The sequence below is a fragment of the Odontesthes bonariensis genome, chromosome 4 (assembly GCF_027942865.1).
Source record: "Odontesthes bonariensis isolate fOdoBon6 chromosome 4, fOdoBon6.hap1, whole genome shotgun sequence".
Taxonomy (NCBI): domain Eukaryota; kingdom Metazoa; phylum Chordata; class Actinopteri; order Atheriniformes; family Atherinopsidae; genus Odontesthes; species Odontesthes bonariensis.
In genome coordinates this window covers 30416439-30429545 of record NC_134509.1, presented here as the reverse complement: position 1 = coordinate 30429545, position 13107 = coordinate 30416439, and the positions used below count along the sequence as shown (strand labels likewise).

Below are 13107 nucleotides of genomic sequence, written 5' to 3'. Positions count from 1 at the left end.
CGCCTACAGGCCCGCCCAAGGTAAAATAAAAAAAATAAAAAGCCCGTTGTCAAAGGCAACTGCCTATATTATCGCGAGATAAAGAAAGTGTGCTCGTTGGCTGTTTTTTTTACTGTTTCTCTTTAAGGGCTGTTACTGCCGTCCGAAATTTCCATGAACTAATGATTAAATAGTCCTGGGTTTGAGTAATTTTCTCGTAATCGCATTCATAGACCTCTTTTCGTGGTTCCTTTCTTAAAATATAAAAACAGATATGTATTTAATCACTACGTAATGACCCAGTGGCCTAATGGATAAGGCATCAGCCTCCGGAGCTGGGGATTGTGGGTTCGAGTCCCATCTGGGTCGCATTTAACGTCTTTTTAAGGACGCTACTGCGACTTGTTTCAAGGGTAAATTTATCTGCTAAATTGTACGATTACATACTACACAAATTCGGGCACAGTATCCTTACATATACTGTTTAAAGTAAAGAGTCCCATAACAGAAGCATAAGCAATATCATTATATTGTTTCTGAAAGTAGCTAAAGCATGTGAAAGAACAAACAGCAGCAATGGGGAAAGAGGAAGAAAACTGGTTTAGGTTTGCATTTCTTCTAAAGTTGTTTTCTGCTCTATGAAACACAATCAAAGGACTCGAAGGGACCTATGATAAGACATGTTTGTTTAGTTTACCACCTCTCTATGTAACATATGGATATATGTACTTTATCACTGTATTTATTTCTCTATCATTTCCATTTGCAAGCAACTTAAAATCATAACTAATTTTGTACCACTGTCATAAAATCTATTTTCTGCTTTGTTATCTTTCTCTTATTTTTAGGGACCGAGCAGTGCAACTGCAAGGACCCTATTGTATCTTTAGGAGTTATTATTTCTTATTATTACAGTATTAGTCTTTGCAAAAGGTACTCGAAAACTCATGAAATTTTGCAAGCACCACCTGCCAGTCGACGACATGAAAAAATCTGGACTTTTTTGGGGGGGAGTCGCTCATTGACTCTGTAGCGCCCCCTACGATACTTAAAAATGGCTCTTGCATTGGCAGACATCCCAAGTTCCAAAAACTCATTTCAGGGAGATGACTCAGTCTCCTCTCCCCCCTGTCTATGATGCCCAGACGCACAAGTCTCTTGCCGCCTAGTCCCACGTCCACAAGAAGGCGGCCATTTTGGATGGGAGGTGCGTTTTGGTGCATTTTTTGACCAATTCCACGCCTTGCATTCATATATATATGATCGGCGTCCAGTGCGTGCTTCGACGTGCACACAGGCTCGGTCCCGCTCAAGGCTGCTTGCAGCTTTAATCTCAGATTGTCTTTAATGCTGTAAAAAAGCTCCTGTCATCCATTACAGTGATGTAAACATTGTATATATTTCCGGTCAAATCATTCTGTACACATCCCACCTCAACTGTATTCATTTTTTTTTTTTCAAAAGCACAACTTCTTTTTTACTCGTCCTGCTATGTTAACTTTTATTTAATATTCTGTAGCGCTGTTTCACCAGGTCAAATTCCTGTTTACGTTGTATATTTGGCGAATAAAGAGATTCGGAGGATTCTGATTCTGTAAAATGAAAACAAATAAACAGATAGGCCTACATCTAATTAAGCTAAAAAAAAATCACCAAAAAAGTAGGAAACCACACGCACACCAACAAAAAGAGAAAAATGAATACAAATCAGTGACTCTATCACATGCATTTTTTTTCCTGAAGACTGTTTCTGAAACCATGAATGAAATGACAGTTGACAGTTACCATCCAGCGAGTACTGTGAAAAAACTACTAAATATCCTCACAGTTTAACACCAATAGTTGTTGTTATTTGAATAATTCAGTGATATTTCACAGTACTTGTAGCTTTAGCTACAGCTCTACAATTGTTCTTGTGTGTGCTATATAAAAAAAGACCTGACCACTGTAGAAATAATTACGCACCAATTTTTGTTCATCATTTTCTGTCTCTGTTCTTGTTTGCCGGAAGTCTCATTGTATCAGTTAAAAATGTGTTTTACAATTTACTGAACAAGAATAATTTCTGTAACATTGCTGTAATCTAAATTCGTTGTTGATTTGATGAAATTAGGATGATTATTGCTAGTGTTGTTATTGTTTAGGAACTACATTTCCCTTGAGGCCTGGGGGCAAGGGGCATGGACGCAAGGAATGGATATATGCAGAGAGCTGCTCGTCAGGGAATGTTATAATTTAACATTAAATGTTCGAGATGTTAAATAAAAAAAAGCTGAAACCCACCGAGCCTTGTTTGTGACTGTCAAGTGAAGAGACAAACATACCACTATTCAAACCCAATCGTCTTTTTTGAGATAAGCAAATATTGTTGATTAAAAAGATACGTGTAAATAACAATATCGGAGACAATTTAATCTTCTTACCTACAGCGTAAACAGATACGAGTTGTGCTGAAGTTCCCCTTCTTGACCACCAGGGGGCAGAAAAGACTCGCGTTTCCAAATGCAGCTTGGCCAAATTTACCCTTTTAAACTTTGGGAACAGCTCAGAACTTGTTGCTCTGTGAAGTAAAAATGCTTTGCTGTTATTTAAACGTCAAACGATCCAAGCATGGCTGCCAAAACAGAAGATTGAGAACGTTTAGCTTGACACCTGATACCAAAAGGTGGATAGATTCCGTTTCGATACAGCAGACAATGTCAGCTCCATCTCTCTCACGCAGTGGACATTGTTGAATTATTTTATAATTCGCGTATGAATGAAAGTGATGTCAAAGTGTTTATTTTATGTTTGGTACGTCCCACCACCTCCCTTTCCATCCCACCCGCTCCCTGGGCGCTCCTATATAAACACCAGGAATCCCAACTCTGCAGCAAACCGTGCAGTGCGTCCAACAGCGAGCATCCAGGATGGCAGGGATTACTCTGATCCTTTTGTTTCTGGTCTTTCCTCTTCATGTCACACAGGAGCATGCTGTAAACGGTGAGTGGTGTTTGTTTTTTTTTGTTGTTGTTGTTGTCTTCTTATTTTGTTTTCTTGCACCTATTTTGTGCGTTTTTTATCCGGTTATCAAGACAACGTTCTCCAATGTTACGGTTTATAATTAACTGCTGGACACTGGGGGATATTTGTCAAAAACATATTAGCAAAAATGGGGATCAGTCGGTGATAATTCACGCCAAAAAAAAAACAATTTAATTATAAAATTAATTCCAAAGGGATAATATACACATTTCTTAAGTAACCATCAAAGACTTTTTCATCCCTTTTTTCACGCAACAGGTTCACAGTTTCAGGATGATCTGGGGTTAGAGTAGCTGAAACCCATTTTTTTGGTGCTCACTGTAGGGGCAGAGTTATATCAGACTGTGTGACTGAACTGCAACCGTCTGTTTTAACTACAGAGCTGTACACTGTTCTAGAAAAGGGTCAGGACAGCTTTGTGGATCCTGTTCAAAACAACCAGAGCAGGCTGCTGCTTAAAGAGCCTTCGCTGCCCATCAATGAGCTCCTGGAGAAAAGCAGCAAGATTGAGTCCAAATTCAACCTCCACCCTCTACCCTCTGCTGTGTGGCCGAAACACAGCGACCTGGCGCCCATCCCTCGCCACCACAACAAGAGCAAAAAGGGCCCCAAGATCGACCGGTTGACGGAGCACAACAGCGAGAAAAGCAGAGGAGATGCTGCGGGTCTGCTGCCCAAAATCCAGCTGACAGGAGCTGCAGGTGCCAACCGCACAGCGCAAAAAACCCAGCAGGACTCCCAGGCTCACATCAGCCCCCCTCAGCAGGGTGAGTCAGAGGGACACCCCAACTCCAGATCCAGGGCTCCAGCCCACACACAGCCCCAGACTCAGCCGCAACAACCCGCCGCCTCCCCGCGGAAAGATCCCCCAAACCGAAGGCAGGACCCAGAGGAGAACCGATCGAGAAAGTCCAGCCTGTACCAGTCTGGAATCAGCACAGGAACATGGAACAACAGCCGCCCGCCGGTGGTCTTCAACAGGCGCTCCTCCAGCCTGCTTTTCCAGTTCGACATCCTGAGACGAGGTATGGGGGGAGTGTTGTTTCCAGATCCTGAACTCTGACTTGAATATCATTACAGAGCTGACCACAAATCTGTCACTGGATCTTTGCATACACCTCCCTTTTGGGAATATATCTTAAAGTTAATAAACTTCAGCCATTAGGAAAAATATTGAATGTTTTACATCATTTCAACCCGAAAGCATATGTGGCCTCTGGCCTTTAAACAATAAGAATGACAGTTTTTCATTTTGTGATTTGTTGAATATAAAATACAACTGTACATTTAAGAAAAACAAGTCTGCATTTGTTTGATACAAAGAGACGAAATGAGTTTGCACAACAACATACCAAAATGTGGACGTGTAAGGGACAGTAAAATCAAACTTTTCTCGTCCTCCTGATTGTCGAATAACTGTCTAATGCAACTATAACTCTGTGGTGGTTGGAATGAGAGTGAGAAAGCGCTGTGTCCTTCTCATCCCTTCATCCTTTTCCTCTTCTCCGCAGAGTCCGACTTCACGCACGAGGCCTTCTGCATGAGTGAGTGCAGGAAGGAGAAGGATGAGAAGGAATATTACTGCTACAGCGAGTTTGGTACGTAGCACAAAGACAGACTTTGTCAAAGACGCAAACACACCAGAAACTGTGAGGGATTTAACCAGTGGATCGGTCCTGTTTATTGTACTGAGTGGCAAGGGCGTAACTTTGGGTCTACCATTGGGGGGGTTAAACTCGCAGCATATTTATTTATTCATTTAATCATTTTCTTGCTCGCTAATTTGCCATTCCTGTGTTAGAAATACATTGTGATACTTTTACTGATTTAGGCTGATTTAGAAATTGGGTTGGGTAATACCAAGTAGTCGGTTTGGGGGGGGGGGGGTTACATTACAGATTATTTAAAACATGATACTATCTTGAAATGAAATGAATGAATAAATTAAAACAAACAAAAGTTACAGAATTTTTTTATATTTTTTGATGATTTGATTTGATGATATGGGGGGGGGTATATTAGCTGGATCTGATTTTTGAGGGGGTCATGACCCCCGTAACCCCCGTGCAAATTACGCGCATGCTGAGTGGTCCATATTATATCAAACAGTTAGCATTCTTCAGCACTGAAAACTAAAAAAGAAAAACAAGGCTCTTTAAATCTTAAAATTCAGAATGATAAAGTACTCTGCATGTGCACTGATGCACGTAGTCCATAGTAAATATTATAGTAAATATATTATGAGACTGAAATGAGCAGCCAGGGCAAACAGTCACAGTTATCTGTGAGATACACATAAAGCAATAGTTAAATACAAATTAATCAAAATATTGTAGAGTATGAATAGTTGAGTTGAAGAATACAATCACATAAAAAGAATTTAAAAAAGGCTTTTATATCATGCAATGAAACCTACAAACATAAAATTTTCACTGGACACAATTAGTTCAATGGACAGAAGAAAACAAAATACTGTTCCATGGGAATGTGGTGCATCAGTTTTGTTCATAGGCAACACGATGATCCCCAGAAATTTATGCTGTGAGGCTGCTTTGTTGCCACTGGTACTTGAAGCACTGAATGTATAAAATGAATGGTGAAATCAAAGGATTACAGCAGCTTTTTAAAGCTAAATGTGTTATCTAGTGTTGGAAAACTGGGTTTGAGGTAACGGTCTTTGGTTTTTCAGAGGGATAACTACCTAAAGCACACATAAAACAGAGAATAGAATTTGTTCAAAAAGGAAAAAGAAAATCGCCCGTTTCTAAATTGACCAGCAATGACTTCCGACCTGAAGCCTAATGACAATTGAAACTACTAAAAGTATCCAATACCTAAATGGTCAGGGGCTTTTTTCAAGGAGGCGAAAGATTATGCCAGTCCAGGGTCTTTTACATTTTCACTGAGGTCTAAGGTGCGTGATTGACGAGCGAAATTAGTTCTGCTGATGCTGAAACGTCCCTCTGTTTGTGCTGAGTTTTAATGTTGTTTTTACAAACATCCATCCATCCCTTTTCCATACCCATTTAATTCGGTTCAGGGCTGTGGGAAGGTTGGAGCCTATCCCAGCTGCTACTGGGAAAGAGGCAGAGTACACCCTGGACAGGTCGCCAATGTGTTTACAAGCAGTCACAACTATTTCTGCTGTACAACTTAAAATTGCTGGATTATTTGAGAGGCAAAAAGGCACAAATAAACACGCTGTAAATGGTGAAAATAACAAATAAGATAAAAACATATAAATTATTAGTTTTGGAGGTGTTGGTTGATGGTTTCTGTTACATTTGAACAGGGCCAGGCTAGCTGTTTCCTTTTGTCTCCTGTTTTTTCATGCTGAGCTAAGATAAGCAGCTCCACAGATATGACAGTGGTATGTCTTCTTAAATTTACCTTTTATCTTCAAGTAATAACATTGGATCATGTTTTTCTCTCCTTGTGTAACAGCTGTCAATGGGATTGTCCATGACATCGATGTGCTGCGTAAAGGAATAAGGCTCATTACACTTATGGTCAGCAGTGACGGCTTCTACAAGATGAGCCGTCTGTATGTGACCCCAGACAGCTTCTTCTTCAAAGTACGCCTTCTGGTCTTGGACACCTTCAAGTGCAGCAAGCCCTGCCCTGATATCAAACTTGGTGAGTGCTAAAGCACCGTTCAGAAGTTTTTATTTTATTTTATTTTATTTTATAGACATAAGATCTGCCTTTAGACTTGGGTTAGTAGGAAATAAGATAAGCAACAGTCTAAATTAAAGTGGCGTCCTCCAAAAAACAACCCCATACAGCCTATAAAACCTTTAATTATGTTCAAAGGACATGCAACCTCCAGTGGTCACGACAGAAACTGCATGTGAAGTGTGAAGATGATGGTGGCACAAAGAATGTATTTTAGTCCTGAGTGTGATGTTTTTAAGCCCTAACCTTGTTAATATGGTTATGTGTTTATGCATTTGGCAGATGCTTTTATCCAAAGCGACTTACAAATAAGGATATAACAATGCAGCTAACATCAAAGCTAACAATAAGCTACGTATAAGGGAAAAAATTATTATTTATAACTCAAACAAAGACATGGCAATGTCCAAAGCCAATCAAAGCTAATTAAAATTGTTTTATTAAAAGTCATGGTAGTTCATAGCGTGACCTCTTTCTAATTCGTACTCCTCTGAAGTGGCTGTCCTAGAATTTGTGGTCCTTAAACTGCAGCCTCTGGTTATTCAGGAATAATAATAACTCCCTATAGGAGTGAAGTATAATGGGATTGTATTTCCCTAAATACAGCCCATTGGAGTGACCACTAAACTAACCACCCCTCCTGGCGGCATGAGGGGAATATAATCCATTGTGCTATGGGTTGTTTTAGGATTAAAGTGTAGTTTAGAGCCGTTTCATACCTTCACACAGGTATCACCCATCTTTTTAATGCAGGTGGACAAATGTGCACTCCTCCAAAAGGCTAACGACGCACAGAAGCTAACAGTTTTACTTCATCACAAAACACATCTTTGTCTAAGACAGAAGTCCTGTCTTCTTCTTTTTTTATAGCAGAACAAAGCTCACTAATACGGAAGCCCATTTCCGCCACATAATAAAAAGAAATTTAAAAATACTAAGTCAAAATTATGAGATAGTAAGTCGAAATTATGAGATAGTAAGTCGAAATTATGAGATACTATCTCATAATTATGAGATACTATTCAAAATTATGAGATACTATCTCATAATTATGATATACTAAGTCAAAATTATGAAATACTATCTCATAAGTATGAGATACTAAGTCGAAATTATGAGATAGTATCTTATGAGACAGCATCTCATAATTATGAGATAGTAAGTTGGCAACTTTCATTGAACAGCAACTGCAAACATCTGGTCAGTGCCATGGCTACAGGTGGATGCACCAAAAATGTTGGTTACATGGAATTGTGACAGACAGAGAAACAGTGCAAATATTACTACAGTTACTGGATGGTGAAGGTGTCGATCTGAGGTCAAGAAACAGGCTGTGAAGGCGTGTTTACCACAGCTGTGGTCCAAACTATGTCTGGCACATCGATGGCTACAATAAGCTTAAGCCATATGGAGTTGCAATCAGTGGATGTATCGGTGGATTTTCCAGAAAGATGGCTGGAAGATATGGCTGGAAGCTTACAAAACAAACAACGACTGTTGAGAATTTATTTGTTGCAAAGACATTATTTGAGAAGAATAGATAAGTTCATACAAGTTGAAATATAAGTAAACATTAATATTGATAAAAAACAGTTCATGTGATGAATATGTGGTTAAGAGGAGATTTCATTTATTTGGAGTTACATTAAAATGGACTTCATTACCCAAGATGTTCTAGGAGCAGGAAGGTGAACATGACGGAATTAGGTGTGTAGGCAGCCATGTTGTAACTCGCCAAAACCGCACGCTGAATGTTTTTCCTTTTGTTAATAACTAAAGTACGTCTGAACTGAAGAAAACATCTCGCTTCGTCATTTTTAGTCTGTAAGTTAAATCTACAACGACCGTAAGATCATTGCTGGCTACTTTATGGATGCTGTGATCAATTCTGGTGGGTTCCCTGCCACATTCAGACTCGATTTAGGAACAGAAAATGGCCACATGTTAATCTACAACGTTAATCTAATGTCTCATCCTAACACAGTAAAATCAACACTGTTTCATTTTGTCATTTGTACTTACTTACGACCCCCCATGTGTCACATCAAAGTGTAGTTTTACTTTAAGACACTGACTTGCTTTGACTTTGGCTATCTCATAATTTTTCTTAGTATCTCATAATTTTGAGATAACTCATAAATGGGCTTCCATACACTAAAGTATGTGAGCAGCTCACAGTGCAGATTTTTCCACACTGTCACTTAAATATGTGGAACCCCAAAGTGGCATCATAACGCTATAACAGGAATTGTGGGAATTCCATTTCTCAGATCTCTCAGATTAGTTTATTTCAGACAAAAATTCAACAACATTTAATTTTTTCCTCTCACCTCAGCATCCCTTCTCTCTTTGTTCCAAAGGTACCAGATACATTGTAATGGGTCAGATCTACCACCGGAGGCGCCACCTTCCCAGTGACCTCCTGAGCCTGTTGGGTAGCAAACTGAAGCCCGGAGACGGCCTCCTGCGAAGCAACAACTACGTCAAGAGGTTTAACAAAAGGAGACACCAGAAAGCTCTGGAGGCCACTCGGTCCAAGTGTAGGTGAACCAGAGATAGGACTACCGCCCCCTGCTGCGGGGGAAGAGACATTGCAGCTGACATCAACTGATCCTAACTAACCCCTCAGTATTGTGCAAGACAGAGGACACGTCACAGAAGCCATGGATGTTCTCTCATGTGGACTCCCGTTATGTATCATAATATTGGCTCAACTTTCATCCAGGTTCCCAAAGTGCTGAATTGTGACCTTTTTGATAAAAGCAGCTTCAGCTGAAAGGATTGTTTATGATGATGATGATGTAACATCTGAGGCTCCTCTAAACATGTCAACTCCTCTTAAACTCCTCATTCATTCATGACTGGTTCACGAAGTCCCTGAAGTCATCACACTGGCACACTGTCATCAGGAAATTTGGCTCATCTGCAGCACATACATTTCCATGAAATATGGAATTAGTTTACAGAAGGAAGCATTTAGTCTTCTTTCTTTTGTAACTTGTGCATTTGAAATAAGTCTCAGAATCAGTCTCTTTATTACCACAGTGACAGAGGATCTTTGGCTTATTTTTCTTTAATATGAGTAGCCAGTTATAAAACATGCTTTAATTATGTGAATATTAAATCCAAAGTAACACTGTGTTGAAAAAACGGAACAAATATTGTTCCTACATATTTTTCTTTCCAGGAAATATTATTTTCTTTTAAGTAAACTTAGTTTCTAAATTTTTTTAAATTTGTTTTAAATATGCCTCGGATTTCTCTACAAAATCAGTGTTGCTTCCTAAACAACATGATACCAGAACACTTTAGTAGATATACAGTTACGTACATGGTGACATTGCAGGTGATATTAGTGTGGAGGAAATACATTATTAAGGGCTTGAAAAAGTAGCTACAAATTACAGCAAAGGAAAAAGAAGAGGGGAGAAAAAAGGGGACATAATCGCAGCAAAAGACCCTTGCTGGTCATGAGAGCGCCTTTTTTTTCCTGACTTTAATCATGTGTCCATGATGAAATGTATGCCTGACATCTAAAATGGGGCCTTGCTGAATGAACGAGGAGTAAAAGGTGTGGTTTTGTTGGGAATGAGCCATGAATCTAATCGCAGGAATCTGATCCTCTACACACCTGGACTCTAAAAGAAGTGCCTCCGTCACAGCTCCTTTTGCTGTTTTCTTGCTTACACACAAACTGTGAGGGCCAGCGCTCAGAAGTGGGTATTTGAAAAATGTAGGCAGACTCAGAGAGAGGTGGGAGGTGGGAGCAATGTGGAGGACAAATGAAGGAGGTTATGTAAAATAAGGACAAGAACTACAATGTCTGTCTAAGGGAATAGCTTGATCTAAAATCCCTGCCTTGATTGTAGTACCACCGTGAACTCATGCTTCTTATGAGAGGGAAAAGATTTGCACTGAACATTTGTATTGCTTTGCTAAATATGAACTCAATAAAAATGTGTTTGTTTTGTACTCAACTGCCCTGTGAAGATTTTATTTAACTTTAAAGCAGCCCGCTTACTCACGCAGTCCTATGCGTCCACTCAGTGACTGAATCAATTATCTTTGTTATCATTCTCAGTGACTGCATGAGAAGAAGTCCCCAAAGTGGGACACTACAATCAGAGTTTCACTGCCATATTTTGAGCCTGGCCTCCAGACAGGCCTGTGCTGAGCCTCTTTCTTCCCCCGTGCGTGTCTTTCAGCTCTGGTCAGTTCCCAGGCTCGATGAAGCCTCTATCTGGGATCAGCGCTGGAGGGAACAGATGCATGTGGGCAGGAAACAGGAGCCCGCTCCACACTGTGGCCACTATCGCAGCGGGAGGACATTCCTCATCGCAGAGGATGTAAAGGAGGAGGAGGAGGAGGTTAGGTGGGAATATCTCAGAGTTGCTTCCTGTGTGAAAGCTCCCAAACGACTGTGGGCTTGTGGTCATCTCAGCATCCATGTGAATCTCTGGATCCATTTAGCGGTTTGAGTGGGGACTTAAAGAGGTGGAGGTCAGGGAGAGGGGAGTGACACATCAAAGCTGGAGGATGTTGGAGGTGTCATTTCAGTAATTTGATCCCAGTAATAGCTTTAGAATGTACAAGGGTCATGACCTTTTCCCTCAGGGCTCATCGTTTCACTTGAACCGACACTGAAGTTAAGATGAAGGTTAAACTTGTTGTGCATGGTCAGATTAACTCACTCTGCCTCAGAGCAACAATTAGTGCACTCCCCCCCCCATACTCATGCTGTTCTAGTCTCTGATTGTTTCAGCTCATAAGTCGTTTTTTGCAACTTGGCTCAGTCAAAATGTAATGCTTCATATAACATGGGCTCATTTCTATCATGATCTAGAAGTCTTAAGGCGAGACTTTGCTTTGTAATGCAACTGTTTCATATGATACAGAATAGATCCTAGTATTTCAGTTAGTACAGTGTGTTCCTTTTTGAAGTTGAAATTCTAGTTCCCAGTGGGATAAAATCAAAAGGAACGTCCTACGAAGTTGCAAAGTTGGAGGAGCTGCAGCAATAAATTGCTTGTTAGGACTTCTATGAGTTTGTGTTGCTTTAAAATCAGTCGCACACATAGTAACTGTTCAACCTCTAACATACTGCCACTGTTCTGCTTGCACAAAATAGAACGATAATTTGTTGTTAGCTTGTGTGGTTAATCCCAGCTGACTTAAGTCATAGGCAAAGACAGCAGTTCCAACTCGTTTCACAAATTACAACTATAACTCGGTCAACTCGAGTGTGACGTTATTCCCTGTTCAGAGTTCTGACTTCCCAGCCCAATGAGAAGCAGCCGTAAGCACCACCTATTACCAACCAGGATCCAGATGCACAAAACTGTGCAGATTCAGGACTAAAACTGTGTGCATGCGGAAAGGCATATGCGCAACTTTTCAATAGATTTATAAAGCTGTCTGCATTTATGGTTTACTTTTGTCAATCACAATCAAACTATACGCACAAGGATGAAGCTGATTTGGACTCATTTTAGCCAACAAAAAAACCTGCTGAATTAAAGCGATCAGCGATCAGTTGTTTATGCATCAGACCCCTGGTGCCATGGTCTGTGATTCTTGTTATGTCTTACTTTCAGTGTTTTCTTGGATTTCCATGTTCTTTATTCAACTTTCCTTTTTTCTTTTTCATTTTGAAATCCATTTTCTTTCTGCACCTTTGTTTAGTTTACTTTGTTCCTTCCATGTGAGTCCAGTCCTGTTCGCTGCCTCGCCGTGCTTTGTGGTTTGGTTTCTCTTCAACTGCTGCACATAAGGTTTTATTTTTAGTTGAATGAAAGTTTATTTCTTTCTTCACCTGCCTGCCTCCTGCCCAAAAATCTGTAATCGGGCCCATCACATCACACAACCATGAAACATAAGAGTCTTTACGGACGGAGCCTTTGTCATGTCCTCCTGTTTTGCAGTTGACATACCAGTGTACACTTAGATTGCAGTTACTTTGTAGTACACATAAAGTTCTTAATGAATTCTTTCACTTTGAGCAGAGAAGCCACACTGACACACAAAGATGATCCTCTCTTTTGTGTTACTCTGTTTTGACTGTGGCAATTCTTTCTCACCAGCACTTGCAAAACAAAGCTGGACTGCAAACAAGAGATCCAAAATAATGCGCCAAAGATTTTTGCCAAATCATCAACAAAACTTTCTTGTGATGCAGATTTCCTCACTTGGTTCCCTGCAAATTCAGAAAGAAATAAAAGAGCTCCACACAGCTGCCGATGTTCAATATCTACTGCAGCCCTCCTGAACTTGTTGAGTGAAGCAATTTGATGTTAAATTTCTTCTGGTGATTTTCTGATTTCATCGTTCCTTTGATATATTCAGAGCATCAGGTATCAGAGGCAGCAAAGCGGTCGCACAGCACCATACCACCTCCATTATGTTTTATTTGGCTGCTCATAGATGATTTCA

General features: G+C 40.2%; 1 protein-coding gene and 1 non-coding gene across 2 annotated transcripts; both read left to right on the top strand.

Annotated features, from left to right (window-relative positions):
- Positions 1 to 275: 275 nt before the first annotated feature.
- trnar-ccg (transfer RNA arginine (anticodon CCG)) lies at positions 276 to 348 on the top strand. The gene has a single exon. It is a non-coding gene; the product is annotated as a tRNA-Arg (tRNA).
- Positions 349 to 2868: 2520 nt separating this feature from the next.
- On the top strand, positions 2869 to 10620 carry LOC142379407 (uncharacterized). The gene is made up of 5 exons (XM_075464561.1): positions 2869 to 2961; positions 3384 to 4028; positions 4515 to 4601; positions 6448 to 6639; positions 9039 to 10620. The coding sequence occupies exons 1-5, from the start codon at positions 2889 to 2891 to the stop codon at positions 9224 to 9226; spliced, it is 1185 nt and encodes a 394-aa protein (XP_075320676.1). The 5' UTR covers positions 2869 to 2888; the 3' UTR covers positions 9227 to 10620.
- Positions 10621 to 13107: the final 2487 nt, after the last annotated feature.